Genomic DNA, 16,500 nt, shown 5'->3' on the forward strand with positions numbered 1-16,500 from the left:
ATCTTTTCACAGGGAACTCAAGCGGAACTCAAGTGCTGTAATTTGATAGCTCATTAACTCGGATCTTTTCAAAAATGGAATAAAGATAATTTAGTGTGGGAGATGCCCTGGAGGTTGACGACATCTAAAGGACCCGTAAACTTCCATGAGTAACCAATCTCAATAGCAGGATAAAAGTTCCATGTGAAAAAGCCATTAGTCTAAATAGCCATGTAGAATACATTAAATATAATTTCGCACTACAATTAGAAACTTACAATTAAAAGTCCAGTGTCCACTTCTCTCTTTGTCATTAGGAGTTCTTTAATCTGTTCACACTGCAAAATCTCTTTATCTATGTATTTGGAGTAATCAGTTATTGATTTGCCATATTTGCAAGGCATTACAGAAGTGAAGTCTGGTCCACAAGCATAGAGATAAAATGCTTCTTCTGAACCAATTTTTGCACCTACAAAACCAAAAATGTGCTGTGTTTCAATATATGCTGCCTCATATACAATCAATACTTGTATTACGACTTCCCAATATTTTAGTTCAAGGGGGATTAAACATACTGTTAGACATTTCACTGAGTTGCTATGTCAGGTCACCACAGAGCTGATTTTCATATTACCTTGCACATGTGGATGGACACCCACATATACATTCAAGAAGGTAAAAAAAAAAAACTTGGTGTGGCAATATTTCATGCATGTAAGCCATGGGACGTTCAAAAAAATATCCTCAAGATCTCAGGATTTGCACTGGTTGGAATCTATGAGCCATTGCTAACAATGCTACATTACTCCCATACAACTAGATCTTAAATATGCAACGTTTGTCCTAAGGCAACATGAGAAACAGTCCATAGTGCAACTGAAGTCTCATTGAGCATGATACAAGTACAAGTTCTAAACTTCTTGAAGGAAAGCACTGAAGATTTTAAAACTGCTTTATAGCCCAAAGATGCTCTCAAAGTGGCTGACAAAATTATTCATAGTAAAAATCACAGAAGCGATGTTTTCCATACAATGACACAATGACTCAGCATTTTATGTCTTCACCTTCAATATTCCCCTGGCAGCATTGTTTGGCATCACCCTTTAGCAACACCTTCAAGAAAGCAGCGCTTTCATTTATTAAGAGGACTTATATCCTGCATTTCTGTTTCTAGAGAAAAACTTGAGGTGGCTCTCAGTACAAGATTTTAGAAACAACCAAAGTATACTAAAATGTAAATAGTTACTAGAGAAGAGAACTGCAGCTTAAACATCATGGAAATATTCAAGAGGATAAATATGCATCAATAGAGCAATAGAACAAATGCAAAAAGGTCTTCACAAGGCGGTGAACAAACATTGCAGAGGGAGTAGGATGGGGCTCCCTAGGCAAGGAATTCCACAGCCCAGGCTAAGGGGGCCCTCTCTCATGTCTCAACCAATCTTATCTCTGACACTGGGGCACGGAGGAGAGCCTCCAACTGATCTTTATGTATGGGCAGGGGCACATGTAGGCTGCAGTCCTTTAGATATTTTGGGCCTAAGCTGTTTAGAGCTCTAAAGAAAAGCACTAGTATTGGGCTCAGAAACAGATGGAAAGCCAGTGAAGCTGTTGCAACAAGGAAGTCACATGGTATACTAATAACCAGGCTGAGGTTAACATTTTAGCTGCTGAAGTTTCGACCAGCTGAAGTTTCTGAACATTCTTCAAAAAGCAGTGCCTTGCAGCTTCCATTCCATTAGTCCAATCTCAATGTAAGCTCTTGACGCCAGATCTGCTTTCCCTAGGAACAGGTGCAGATGGCACACTGGCCTAAGCTGGACAAAAGCACCCTAGACCACAACCTGGACATCCAGGAGTAAGGCCAAACCTGAAATTCAAGAGGAGTGCTACCCCCATCCAGAACATGCTAAATTCCCATTCCTTTACCGGTTCTACTAACCAGGAGCACCTCTGTCTTGTCTGGGTTAAGCTTCAATTTGTTTCTCCACATCCAATCCATTATTGACCTCAAGCATTTATTCCGGACTTCAACAACCTTCTTGAAATGTGATGGAAATGAGAGAGTCATGACATTTGCATACCGATGGCACTGCACATCAAATCCTCTGATGACCTCTCCCAGTGGTTTCAGGTAGATGTTGAGAAGTATGGGGCATAGGATAGAAGTCTGCAGGACACCACAAGCCAATGGCCATGGTGCTGTGCAGTAGGTTCCCCACCTTCTGAAAACTGCCACTCCAGGAAGGACCAGAAACAACACAAAACTATGCTCTCCAGTCTCATCCTTGTAGGTGGTTCAGAAGTATGCCATAGTTGATGGTATTGAAAGTCATTTGAGGCAAGGAGTAGGACTTAGCAGCTGAAACTTGCACAGAGTTGAGGGGCCATATACAAGCACGGTAGTGCTGTAAATTAGTAGAAACTCAATTTTTTAAAAAGACCTTTACAGTAAGTCCTATGGCCACAAAGCTTCATTGTGACTACTTTTCTTTCATACACTGAATTAAATTTAAAAAAAAACAAAAAAGGTAAAATAAAATTGTTCTGCTTTTATAGGAAAAGTACAAGAGGGAAATTTCATCATCATCATCTTTTAAGATTTGTATACTGCCCAACTGGCAAATGCTCTCAAGGCAGTTTACAATCATAAAACCAAACAAAAACAACAACAAAGTAACCATAAATAGATATACAATACAAGTATCAAAATAATACATTAAACATTAAATACATTTTTAAAGTATTAAACAAAAACAACTCTTGCACATATGATACAAATTCAGGACAAGATGACCAACTGTACATAAAGGAGGAGGGTGCGGGAGGGGGAGGACAACAACAACATACCATTGAAGAGAAGCAGATTTCCCAGGTCCCATTGGCCAGCCAGTTGCAAAAATTCATCTTGGCATGACGTATAATGGCCAGTCATACAGAAGGTCTTATTACTGTCAGATGATAAGCTTGTTTTCCTTGGGAGTGTATAATCTAAATTCATTTCTGGTTTTCTAAAACAAAAAATAAAGCGTAAAGTATATCCTGAACAACTTCAGTTAGAAAGTGATGGTAAATAAGAGGCTAACAATATGTACTTTCACTTTTTTATTGCTAATTATCCATAATTAAAAGCTGCACAGAAAGATGTCAAAATAAATGTTCTACAATTGGCTCCCACACTCTTCTGCCTTAAGGAGGTACAATAGATGTGGCTGTAGTAAGCTGCCTCAATAAATGTATGCTCTTCCGCTACCTCTAGCGTAGTGGCCAGCACACAGCAGCTGATGGCTAAGTGGGAGCAATGCAACATCCTGGCTCTGAAGTGACATGCAGTGCTTGGCTTTAAACATACCTGCCACAGCTCTCACCTCTATATCTCCCAAGCTAGGCACATAAATTCCACTCACCTGGACCAGGAACCTCAATCTCTGCAGTTACCATTCCTGGTGCTACCCTACCCTGATCCCGCCATCTAATTAACACAGAACTTCCTTACACCAGGCCCATCAAAACAGCATTTTCCTGTTTCCTATTCCAAAACAGCTCTTACTGAAGAAGCCAGAAGAGATGCACAAGAGCAAATGGATATACATTTATCGCAGTTATGTTGCAATATGTGTGCAAATATTTTTCATTTTAAGTATAAAGGCTTCGGGGTTGGGGCATGCATCCACCGGATGAAGCCTGAATACCGAAGTGGGCCACTCTGGAGGTATTCAGACCTCCTCCAAAGTGAAGCGGGTCTTCTCCAAAGTGGTTCAAAGCAAAGTGGCTGGTCCCAAAGCTTCAGAGAGCATTGGAGCAGCTGTCAAAGCCACGATGTACAACTTAAGAGAAGTCTCTGCTTGCACTGACAGTACACATCCCTACTACAGTGCACATCCGAGAGAGAAAGATCTTGTATCTATAAGCTCACTTTAAGAACAAGAATAAAGATATGCAAGTTCTCTAGGGCAAGAGTTGAAAGAATAGGATATTTGACATAATCCTCTTCCCCACAACAGCAGCACTGGAACGGTTATGACAACACACATCTTTGTTCTCTGCTTCAATCTAACAAACACCTCTGTGATGTGACTCTTCACTATTTTCTACCAACTGGCCCTGAAATGGATGCCCACTGCCAGTTCTATGCAGCTTCCTTCATTGATTCCTAGTATGCAATTCTATAAGCATCCAGGTTTTGTCACTAGTTCATATACAGTATCATGTACCACGTATGGTCAAATACATATCACAATGACAAAGCTCCCACTGATATTAAGGGCGCAATCTTATTCAGATAGTTAGCAGCCTCTGAAGTCGGAGGTTGCTGAGTATCCAATGCAGGGTGGCCGTAGCACAGAAGCGATCCTCACCTCCGTGCTCCAGCTACCCTGCATTTTTGGCTAAACGCCCACTTCGACTATCTAGCTGCAGCTTCGGAGAGGGAAGGAGGCCACGTGGCACATAGAAAGCTGCATAACATGGCTTCCGCGGTCTCCTCTCCTCCCTGCTCCCAGGACCGCCCCCTTTTCGCGTCTCCACGCTCTGTTTCCAAGCATGGTGAGAACCATGCCGGCTACGAGGGGGTGGGAGAGGGGACAGAGTGCAGTTTCTGGGAACCAAAGTCAGGGCCCAACCAAAAAGACAGTGTGTAGTGGCCACAGGATTGCTCCCTAAGGTTGTAAATGTATCTTCATAATTACGGTTGCAAGTCACTGGGCAAGTCACACATAATAGAGGCAAATCATGGGTTAAGAACTACTCACGGGTTAACTGTGGCTTATTTAACCCACGATTAACCCATAGCGATTAACCCATAGCACATCACAAAATAACCTCTGATTGGGCCGATAGGAGGTTGTATATTAAAAATGACAGCAGCGCACAACCCTGGCAAATCATGGGTTAATTAATTAACTCCCAATTTGCCACTGTTACATGTCAGCCAGGTCCCTGGAATGATACTGAAGGATTCTAGCACAAAAAGTTTATTCAACAAATAAACAACCATTCCATTATTACAATTGCTAGCATTTCTTAGTACTCCTCCATTTTTCACCAGATTCAAATTTAAATAGCAGGCAAATGCCTCTAAAGATCTCTTTAATTATTTGTTTATATAATTTACAACTTTGGGAAATTACCTCTGACCAGAAATCCATAGTGACAGTGTTCCATGTATATTCTTCTTGCTTTCCGGCTGTTCCAGGTAAGTTAATGCCAAATGCTGCCATTTGCCTATAAGAAAAGTGTTCTCTGGTGTTTCAGCTTGTGCTAGTAGCCCAGCTTTCATTTCATCATTTGGATCCATACACATACTATAAGAATAGCAAAGAGAAAAATCACTGAGAAGCTGCCAGTATCATCCTTTAAAATTATGTACAAAGTTCTACTCCAAATACTGCTTTTGTTAATTTTATTCTACCACACATGCTCCAGTGGCCTAAGACTTTAACAGAAGATTCCTATACAGAATCTGAGGCTGAAATCCAATGACGTTTTTCCACAGATAGAACTGCTTTCATCAGCAGAACCGAGAGAGTGCAATTCCCCCTCCCCCCAGCAGCCCCCTGAAATGGGAGAAAGTCCCGTTCTGCTCATGCAACATTGGCTTCTGCCCCTAGTAACTGGCCATTCTAGAAGTTACATCATTTGTAAAACTGCATTTGTAATTGTTTCTATAGATGTACTGCACAGTACCATACAAGTACAGCACAGGCAGTCAATTTGTTAAAGTGACAAGAAGACTACCTCCCCACTTCTAGGCTTCTTCCTATAAAAGTGCCCTCCTGCAAGTGAACTTGCTTCCTTTACCTTCCCTTCTCCTGTGCATAAAAACAGTGTTCCTGTTCATTGCCATCTCCCTACCATCATTATACTGTGATAGGACATTAAGATTGAGCTATATGTTCTCCTGGTTTGCTTTACACTTCATGAATAGTGATTGTGGAGCAACACCAGCCTCTTAAGCCTATATTTTTATAGAACTTTGCAACTGTTTATAGCAAGTGTTTTCCTCCTCTGCCGCAGTGTCATTTCCAGTCACTTTATTATATCAACCATGCTTTTTATTTTTAAAAAAAGTATTCAGAGCAGCTCAAAATACCGTTTTTCTGTTTCATTCCTCTTCAAATGATCCCAACCAGTTATGGATCATGTACTAGACACAACAATGTCAAGGCACTACATAACCAGACTTGGCTATGTGCCTTCATTGCTAAAGACAAAGGAATCCTACTTTGCGAGTAAAGGCAATGTTTCCTATATGTTTCCTGGTCACCCAGGCAATCCTAACCAATCAGGGATCACTTTAGCAACATAAAACGTTTGCAGAAAAGGCACCAAAGTTGGGGGCACCTTGGGCCAGTGATGAAGATGTTCACAAAACAGGTCCCATTTCAGCTGACCCCTACAGGATAATTGCATTACTGGAGCTTAACTGACATTAGCACATACAGAGAATTTAAGAGAAAAATGAATTATGACTTTTCTCAGGAGGCCTAGATAATCATGCTGTTCATGCTATACAAATCTCTTCTTCAGCAGGGCTCTGTGAAACACAAGTGCTAGCATTCCGCTACCAGTTAAAACTGATGCAATAAAAATATCATCTTACCCATTTTACATGTCTCTGAGCCCAAACACAGCAACAAGTTTTATGCATATTTAGTGCATAAAATATATATCATTGCTGGTGTAATGAACTTGTTCGTCCTTTCACTAACTACAGCAATTCCACTAGGGCAAAAGAATGTATGATCTGTTTATATTACGGTACCGAAATATGAAAGCTCCAGTGTTCACATTAGCCCACACTTGTATCATCAATGCTTTGGACCCCAATGAAAATATATGAAGGCAGCCATCTTCAAGAAGTTTGTCTCCCAAACTGAGGTAATCAACTCCAGGTTTGCTTTCTTCTAGAACACAGAACATTTGTTAAATCAAGTGCATAGTTAAACACAGAAAGTTAAACATGCATAGCTGTCTTGCATTCTATAAAGTATAAAAATGTAGCCAGCACTCCATAAGAAAGATGAAGTCCTAGTTTGGTTTGACATATAATCTGTAGACATGCGCAAAAAATTCACACCTGTTGTGATTCAATTTTGCATTCCCTCAAGTGAACCAAGTTTAGAATAAATATATAGCTAGCTAAGAATGGATAACTGTTAGTGTCTCTCACTAAGAAACACCCTTGTATTTTTCCCACAATTTGTGTGTCACATATGAACACTCCTAAAGCAGGAGACAATTGAGAAAGAAAACAGAATATGCATCCCAGCCTGGTTCACATTAGGAACCATTTTGCCCAACTCACTTGCCTGCTCTGAATCACCCCCTGGAGCTACTAGTTGTATTGCAGGGCCAAACCCCAAATCATAGAACTATCTATGGGCTACATTTTCACTTAACTTACACACATGGACGGGTCAATCACAGACTCCCAACATCATGTTAGCTGCACTCTGTGACTGAGGAGCCCATAATAGGGGCGCATATCCACCATTGCTCCCACTTTTTCATAACTATAGGCATTATGCACCTTAGCAGCTTGAATTGCTGGGAAACCTCATTTGGAAGAGGGTATTGCTTGTTAACTGGCCTTTCAGAATTTGCAAGACTCAGAGCAGAACCAGACCCCTTTTCTTGGTTCTCTGATGATAGCAAGTACAACTGCTGCCTTTGGCCTCAGTTGTATTTAATGTGGAACACTGCCTTGTTGTGGCGAAGGGGCTTGCGTAACTCAGTGAAGCCATAAGCTATGCCGTGCAGGGCCACCCAAGACGGACAGGTCATAGTGGAGAGTTCTGACAAAATGTGGTCCACTGGAGAAGGAAAAGGCAACCCACTCCAGTATTCTTGCCAAGAAAACCCCATGGAACATATCACAAGGCTAAAACAGAAAACCCCATGGAACATATCACAAGGCTAAAAGAGATGATGCCGCAAGATGAGCCCCTCAGGTCGGAAGGGGTCCAATATACTACTGGAGAACAGCAGAGGGTATTTCCAAGCAGCACCAGAAAGAATGAAGCAGCTGGGCCAAAGCCGAAAGGACACTCAGCTGTGGATGTGTCTGGTGGTGAAAAGAACATCCGATGCTGTAAAGAACAATATCGTTTAGGAACCTGGAATGTCAGATCAATGAATCAAGGTAAGCTGGAGGGGGTCAAACATGAGATGGCAAGATTGAACATCGACATCTTGGGAATCAGTGAACTAAAATGGACAAGCATGGGCAAATTTAATTCAGGTGACCATTATATCTACTACTGTGGGCAAGAATCCCTCAGAAGAAATGGAGTAGCACTCATAGTCAACAAAAGGGTGGGAAAAGCAGTACTGGGGCACAATCTCAAAAACGATAGAATGATCTCAGTACAAATCCAAGGCAAACCATTCAACATCACAGTAATTCAAGTCTATGCCCCAACCACTGAGGCCAAAGAAGCTGAGGTTGATTGGTTCTATGAAGGCCTACAACACTTTCTAGAACTAACACCAAAAAAAGATGTCCTTTTCATCATAGGGGATTGGAATGCCAAAGTAGGAAGTCAAGAAATCACCGGGATAACAGGCAAGCATGGCCTTGGTGAGAACACGCTGATCATAGCAAACACGCTTTTCCAACAGCACAAGAGGCGACTCTACACATGGACATCACCAGATGGTCAATATCGAAATCAGATTGATTATGTCCTTTGCAGCCAAAGATGGAGAAGCCCTATACAGTCAGTAAAAACAAGACCTGGAGCTGACTGTGGCTCAGATCATGAGCTCCTTGTTGCAAAATTTCGGCTTAAATTGAAGAACGTAGGGAAAACCACTAAACCATTCAGGTATGACCTAAATCATATCCCTTATGAATATACAGTGGAGGTGAGGAATAGATTTCAGGGATTAGACCTGATAGACAGAGTGCCTGAGGAACTATGGACAAAGGTCCGTAACATTGTTCAGGAGGAAGCAACGAAATCCATCCCAAAGAAAAAGGAATGCGAGGAAGCCAAGTGGCTGTCTGAGGAGGCTTTACAAGTAGCTGAGGAAAAAAGGGAAGCGAAAAGCAAGGGAGAAAGGGGAAGATATATCCAACTGAATGCAGAGTTCCAGAGAATAGCAAGGAGAGACAAGAAGGCCTTCTTAAATGAACAATGCAAAGAAATCGAGGAAAACAATAGAATGGGAGAGACTAGAGATCTTTTTAAGAACACCGGAGATATCAAGGGAACGTTTTGTGCAAAGACGGGCATGATAAAGGACAAAGAAGGCAGGGATCTAACAGAAGCAGATGAGATTAAGAAGAGGTGGCAAGAATACACAGAAGAACTATACAGGAAAGATCTTAATGTCCCTGATAGCCATGATAGTGCAGCCACTGAACTTGAGCCGGACATCCTCGAGAGTGAAGTCAAATGGGCCTTAGGAAGCATTACTAACATCAAAGCTGGTGGAGATGACAGTATTCCAGCTGAGCTATTTTAAAATCCTAAAAGATGATGTTGTTAAAGTGCTGCACTCAAGATGCCAACAAATGTGGAACACTCAACAGTGGCTACAAGACTGGAAAAGGTCAGTTCACATTCCAATTCCAAAGAAGGGCAATGCCAAAGAGTGTTCAAACTACCACACAATTGTGCTCATTTCACATGCCAGCAAGGTTATGCTCAAAATCCTACAAGCTAGGCTTCAGCAGCATGTGAACCGAGAACTACCGGAAGTACAAGCAGGGTTTCGAAGAAGCAGAGGAACTAGAAATCAAATCGCCAACATTCGCAGGATCATGGAGAAAGCAAGAGAATTCCAGAAAAACGTCTATTTCTGCTTCATTGACGTAATTCAAGTCTATGCCCCAACCACTAAGACCCAAGAAGCTGAGGTTGATCAGTTCTATGAAGACCTACAACACCTTCTAGAACTAACACCAAAAAAAGATGTCCTTTTCATCATAGGGGATTGGAATGCCAAAGTAGGAAGTCAAGAAATCACCGGGATAACAGGCAAGCATGAATTGTGTGGATCACAACAAACTCTGGAAAATTCTGCCACAGAGATGGGGGTACCAGACCACCTTACCTGTCTCCTGAGAAACCTGTACAAGGGTCAATAAGCAACAGTAAGAACCAGACATGGAACAACCGAGTGGTTCAAAATTGGGAAAGGAGTACGACAAGGCTGCATATTGTCGCCCTGCTTATTTAACTTATATGCAGAGTACATCGTGAGAAATGCCAGGTTGGATGAATCACAAGTCGGAATTAAGATTGCCCGGAGAATTATCAACAACCTCAGATACGCAGATGATACCACCCTAATGGCAGAAAGCGAAGAGGATCTCAAGAGCCTCTTGTTGAGGGTGAAAAAGGAGAATGCAAAAGCTGGTTTGAAACTCAACATTAAAAAAATGAAGATCATAGCATCTGGATCCATCACTTCCTGGGATATAGAAGGGGAAGAAATGGAAGCAGTGACAGATTTTATTTTCTTGGGCTCCAAGATCACCACAGACGGTGACTGTAGCCATGAAATTAAAAGACGCTTGCTCCTTGGGAGGAAAGCTATGGCAAACCTGGACAGCATAGTAAGAAGCAGAGACATCACCTTGCCGACAAAGGTCCATATAATCAAAGCTATGGTTTTCCCAGTAGTAACGTATGGCTGTGAGAGCTGGACTATAAGGAAGGCTGAGCGCCGAAGAATTGATGCTTTCAAACTGTGGTGCTGGAGAAGACTCTTACGAGTCCCCTGGACTACAAGGAGGTCAAATCAGTCCATCCTACGGGAAATCAACCCTGACTGCTCATTGGAAGGACAGATAATGAAACTGAAGCTCCAATATTTTGGCCACCTAATGCGAAGAGAAAACTCCCTGGAAAAGACCCTGATGCTGGGAAAGATAGAAGGCAAAAGGAGAAGGGGACGGCAGAGGATGAGATGGCTAGATAGCATCACCGATGCAATGAATATGAATTTGAGCACGCTCTGGGAGAGAGCGGAGGACAGGAGGGCCTGGCGTGCTATGGTCCATGGGGTCACGAAGAGTCGGACATGACTTAACGACTGAACAACAACAACAATGTATTCTTTGGTGTATTTTATGCATAATTCTCTCTTGTATTTCCTCTTTTACTCACTGGTGATATTGCATCTAATTCTGGTCTTTTATCTCAACAAGCGGTGCTGATCCTATTCCTATTTTCTTGTTAAAAGGTGTCATTCTGTAGTTAACAGATGAGGTGCAAGAGATCCACTTTAAAGCAGCTACAGTAGATTTCAATTTTGCCCGAAACAGGGGAGATTAAGCTTTTGTCCCTGCGTACTTCCCCCAACCCAAATTCCCCCCACACTGATATTAGCCCAGTTAGCTGTATGTTTACCACTGCAAGACTTAACATCAGATTGGGGTGGGGGGAGTTGGATCAGGGGAGGAGTGCAAGGGAAAAGGTTATAGAACTACTCCAGCACCACTGATCCTGTCCATCAAATTTGCAGCCGCCTGCAGCTACTTTTATGCCAAAATGAAGGAGTCGGGAAATCCACGATTATCTGCTTGGGCCCAAAGCTGGTGCTGTTAAGTGGTTTTTCTACCATTGTTTTTTTTTATTATTTTGCTCTTATTGTAATATGGGCCCAACCTTTAATAAAACAGAATGCTATGATATGTCCATCTCAAACGCCTTACAAAAGAATAAGGGTGTTTTTTTTAATCTATGGTTGGAACCTAAGGGCAGTGTCCAATGCAACACAATGCTAACATAAATTACATTGCACTGCATAAGGGACCTCTAGCACAATGCCAATAGTGCTAGCTTGTCCAATGGGTTTTCTAGAGAATCCTCTCATGCTGGCTAATACTACTGGTGTTGCACTAGAGCTCCTTTATTACAACATAATTTACGTTAGCGCTCATGTCACACTGGATACTGCCTTAAGTCAATAAAGCTTTCTTTGGAATCAGCATCTTTCCTCTGAATATACACCAGCATATACAGTTAGCATTACTGCATTACTGAGTTGAATTGTTTTAAGCACATCAGAACTCTTACAGGTTGAATTTCACTGTATTACAGATCAGCAATATGTCTTACCTGTATCATCAAAACTGCTGTCATGAGTAATTAATGATTTGCTCCTTCTTTTCATTCTTTTTGCTTTCTCCACGGAATTGTCTGCTTCATGAACACATTCCACATAAAACCACAATGAGATGCTGAAACCCTCAGACATGTGTGGCCAACAGTTTTGCCCAACCAAAGGCAAATGGATTGGAGCAACATGCCAAGAAGAAAGAAGATGGTGAGACAAGCTCTCACCCTCTGGCTCCTTCTTTGCCTGTGCAAGCCTTGCTCGTCTTAGTAGTCCTATGGTCTTGCTGTTGAGACTGAGAGTGGGTTTTTGGGAAGGACTGCTTCCTAAACTTGGTATTTGATGCAAAGGAAATGAGATATGTTGTAAAGGCCTCATCTCGATATTTGCCTCCAAAATCTTCAGAATTCCTTTAAGCAGCGTACTCTTAAGAGAAACGAACAAAATAAGATGACCACTACAACATATATACATATTCTATATCTAAGAATTAAAAATCTGTTTATATTTGCTCACTTTTAAAAATACTGATGGGGCCCGACTATTTTTGCATGCCTAGTTTGCATAAATATATGCAACACATATTCAGAAATCATAAATACAATGGCCTGGATCATAATGTAAAGCCAGGATTTAGCGTTGTGTGCACAAACCTCTGCAAGCCTAAGCAAAGCCTCAGGCTCGCACAAGTCTCCATCCGCTCTCCTCCTCCCATGCAAATGGGAGGAGGAATAAAATATGATTCAATTTCACTTTCCCCAATTCCTGATTTATCATTATGTAGAAATTATGAATCATAGTTTAAAAACAAGTTCTAGGGTTTTTTAATTCAGGTTTTGTTGTTGGCTTGTTTAGTAACTGATTAGAGTTTGTTTTTAAACCACCTTTCCTGCTCCATATGTAACGACAAGCCAAGAATCAGGGAAAGTGAATCTGAGTCATAATTTATTGGTTCTCCAAGTCACACAGAAGGAGAGGGGAGCACATGAGCCCAAGGTTTTCAATCAGGCTCCCAGAGGCTCATGCATATAATGCTAAAACATTGTTAAACAATACATGTGAATGAAGCCACCGACTATGGACTGGAGCAGCATTTATCATTAAGGTTGAAGTATTTCAGCTGAACACTGCAAATCCAAAGCATGACTGTTAGAAAACAAATGTCTATTCCTAGCCTCTTCTTAAAAGTTTAATTGACTACCATTTACATGAAATATACTATAAAATTGTTCTTCTGTCTTGTCATAATAGCAAGAAAAAATTCTTACTGACCGGAGATTAGCACTAGAAGAGATTCAGCAAATCATCTAGCCCAACCAACTCCTTAAAGGCAATATTATCCAATAACAAAAGCATTCTGAATATAGAATTGCTTCTTGAAAACATCCAACAGCAGCCCGCTCTCACAGCTGCTTAGCTACTCTTATAGTTGTGAAAATTTCCCCAATTTTAAAGTTTATCTTCCTTTATTTAATTCCTGCTATTACTTATTCTATTCATACACTATATTTGAAAATTGTCAGTATATTCTCCAGGTTAAATCATTTAATTCCTTCAAAGGATTTGCCTTCTAGACTTTCTTTTTATCTTTCTTCTTTTCAGTTTTGTCAGCATCTTTACTGATAAGACAAGATGTACTTGACCAAGATGGTCACCTCCTCCAAATTATATACATTTTAAAAATTAGTCACATTCTCTGAAATACTGCAACATGCACAATAAAAATCACAAAAGGATGGGTCCAGAAAAACATGCATGGAAGGGCGCTATCAGAACTTGTCTTTCCAACCCCCTCCTCCACTCAGCTCTTCCAGTCCCCCCAAAAGCATCTTCCAAGGGGTGTGGGATCCCCCCAAATCAGGTGACAGAACCTCCTGTGAGGGTTGCATGTGGCTTTCTACACATCCAGTAGGGCTTTTCTGGTCATCCCTCCCATCGACACCCCACTCCACTACCACCAAGCCACTTGGTGGTCAGAAAATGCTCTAGAGCATTCTCCAAACACCACAAGGAGCTGCAGCTAGAAGAGAAAAACTGTCACAACCTCTATGCGTGCATGCAGGGGCCCTTTGGATCCTGCCCAGTGCCTGAAATTGTTACACCTTTTGTACAGCCTCTTATCCAGGAGTTGTACATCCCTCTGTGATTGAAGAAAACGGGCTGAATAAGAGGGAGCATAATCACTTTATAACAGCATTCATGCTATCTCAACATGCTATCCCTGCTTACTTGTCCCCAAATTTCCAAGAAAACCGTTGTATGTTGCCGAAATTGCAAGAACACTGGTTAGAGGGTGAGCGTACTACTACTTCAGTCTGAAACCTCTGTAACAAAAGCCAAAATGGCTACCATATTAACATTAGTAGTTAACTTTACTTCAACGTGTTTTCCTTTTATGTAAAATTCTTACCGTAGATGGAGTCTTTTCTAAAAAGATCCTTAAGAGAAGTGTTAGCTCTTCTGAACATGTTCTTGAGCTCATCAGAGACACCAGCAGATCCATCAGTACCTCCTGACATGCTGAAAAGCAGCATCACGGTTTGTTTTAAAGTTATCACACATTATTCCAAACTCTGCTAAAGCTGTTAAAATAGGCTGCAATCCAAAGGTAGCTGCAATCCAAGAGGCCATCCAGCAAGACTTCTAACCCCCTCTCCCTCCCTGATAGCAGTGCATTTCTCTTATAACTCAGGAAAACTGAGACAACCTCTTATGCTGCATACAGCTGTGATCGGAAAGTGAAGCTTCCTGATGCATGACTGCAAGTGTGTGTTTTTACACCTAAATAAGCTCTTTGGGTTACAGCCATAGTATTCCCATCCTATTACAGTAATCTACTTAACGCAAACATATATAACAAAGGATGCTCTGACTTGGAATAAACCAGCACATAGTATTTTACATTGTGTTTAGAATCCTCTGTTTAGAAGACTATATCATCAGAAAATGAGGTACAGATATTTGCAGTGTACCACTATTGGGAAAAAACAAATGTTCTGAACACTGAGAGGGCAATATAACGTACAAGTCAAAGAATAGTCTCACTGAAGACAATTAAATGGCTTCAGAATAAATTATTTCTGAACATGTTTGGCACTAGCAGAAATTTCAGAGTAGCTTAGAAGCCAAACACCACTTTGGCTATAAAGAACAAAGCAATGCTCTTCAGAAATCTGCTCAGATCTGCTCAAGAACGCAGGCTGAGCAAGATGACAGGAAAGGTAAGTACCTGACATATCTTTATGGGCCCTGATATTCTCATGTCACATTGCTTATTAGTTTTGTAAGCAAAGCAACTGTAACCTATTTCAGAGTCAGGAATGACTCTAAGGGCTGTCTAGGGGATAATGGATGCTTCTTTGAAATATTGCCCGCTATCCTATTCATATTTGCACAGCAAAATCCTCACTTCCCTAATAATGGTTTTTCCAGCCCCTCCCTCCCTCCCCTAAACTAGTTTCTCTGGAACTTCCCCTGTCGCTTATTGGTTATATTCAGTACTACACTCTTTAGATCAGCTTTCCTCAACCTGGTGCCCTCCAGATGTTTTGGTTGTCAACTCCCTTAAGCCCCAGCCAGCACGGCCAATGGTCAAGAATGCAGGGAGTTGCAGTCCAAAACATCTGGAGAGCACTAGGTTCGGAAAGGTTGCTTTAGACAGAGTATAATTCTCACTGAGGAGATAAGTTTATGTCTGGGCTGTACTACTTTAGATTGTAGGTGGAGGCTGAAAAGATTGAATAATCCTCCATAGAAATAAAATAAAATCCCTCCACATATTAAAAGTAGAGGTCATGGAGAAACCTACTAAGCCTTACATCTAGCTTTAGTTGTGTGGAGGGATTTTATGTTATTTTTATGGAGGGTCCTAGGGGTGGACGAAAGTCACTTACCTTTTCTCGCAGCTTGTTCGCGGTGGGGGGGAGCGCTTCGCTGCTCCCCCCGCGAAGTTCAGGCCGGGGGGGGAGGCTTCCCGCCTCGCCCGGCCGAAATTCAGGCCGGGGGGGGAGGCTTCCCGCCTCGCCCGGCCGAAATTCAGGCCGGGGAGGAGGCTTCCCACCTCGCCCGGCCGCGAACACGAAAGTAAAAAAAAAAAAAAAAAAAAGTCCCCTGATAGGCTACGTGACGATTCACGTAGCCTATCACGGCTAGATCTGGAAAGTCAGCCGTGATAGGCTACGTGAATCGTCACGTAGCCTATCACGGGTGACTTTAAAAAAAAAAAAAAAACCCGTACGCGAATGGCGGCCCCCATAGGGAGCCGCCATTCGCGTTCCTTATTTAGTTGCTGTAGTCTACGTAAATGTTTACGTAGACTACGGCGAAAATAAGGGCAACGCTATTTGCGTTGCCCTTATTTTCGCCGTAGTCTACGTAAACATTGACATAGACTACAGCGACCAAATAAGGAAGGGAATGGCGGCTCCCTATGGGGGCCGCCATTCGCGT

At 41.8% G+C, this 16,500-nt stretch overlaps 1 protein-coding gene across 8 annotated transcripts in view; it reads right to left on the minus strand.

Moving 5' to 3' along the window:
- The window catches only part of LYST (lysosomal trafficking regulator), a 146,388-nt gene that overhangs the window by 88,677 nt on the left and 41,211 nt on the right, over positions 1 to 16,500 (minus strand). For 6 of the 8 annotated variants that reach the window (XR_014786800.1, XM_084828182.1, XM_084828187.1 and 3 more), the window contains exons 10-15: positions 14,462 to 14,571; positions 12,054 to 12,477; positions 6,743 to 6,884; positions 5,109 to 5,282; positions 2,830 to 2,990; positions 258 to 448 (exon numbers count right to left, since the gene is read on the minus strand). Coding sequence is in view for 6 of the 8 variants with exons in the window: in XM_084828182.1 (XP_084684308.1) it covers positions 258 to 448; positions 2,830 to 2,990; positions 5,109 to 5,282; positions 6,743 to 6,884; positions 12,054 to 12,477; positions 14,462 to 14,571 (1,202 nt within the window). In the remaining 2 variants the exon portion in view is untranslated. The remainder of the gene's footprint in view (positions 1 to 257; positions 449 to 2,829; positions 2,991 to 5,108; positions 5,283 to 6,742; positions 6,885 to 12,053; positions 12,478 to 14,461; positions 14,572 to 16,500) is intronic. The other 2 variants (XR_014786801.1, XM_084828183.1) reach the window with 1 other exon arrangement.

This window comes from Heloderma suspectum, chromosome 1, assembly GCF_057233095.1.
Source record: "Heloderma suspectum isolate Gila_16-S chromosome 1, 16-S_ref, whole genome shotgun sequence".
Classification (NCBI taxonomy): Eukaryota; Metazoa; Chordata; class Lepidosauria; order Squamata; family Helodermatidae; genus Heloderma; species Heloderma suspectum.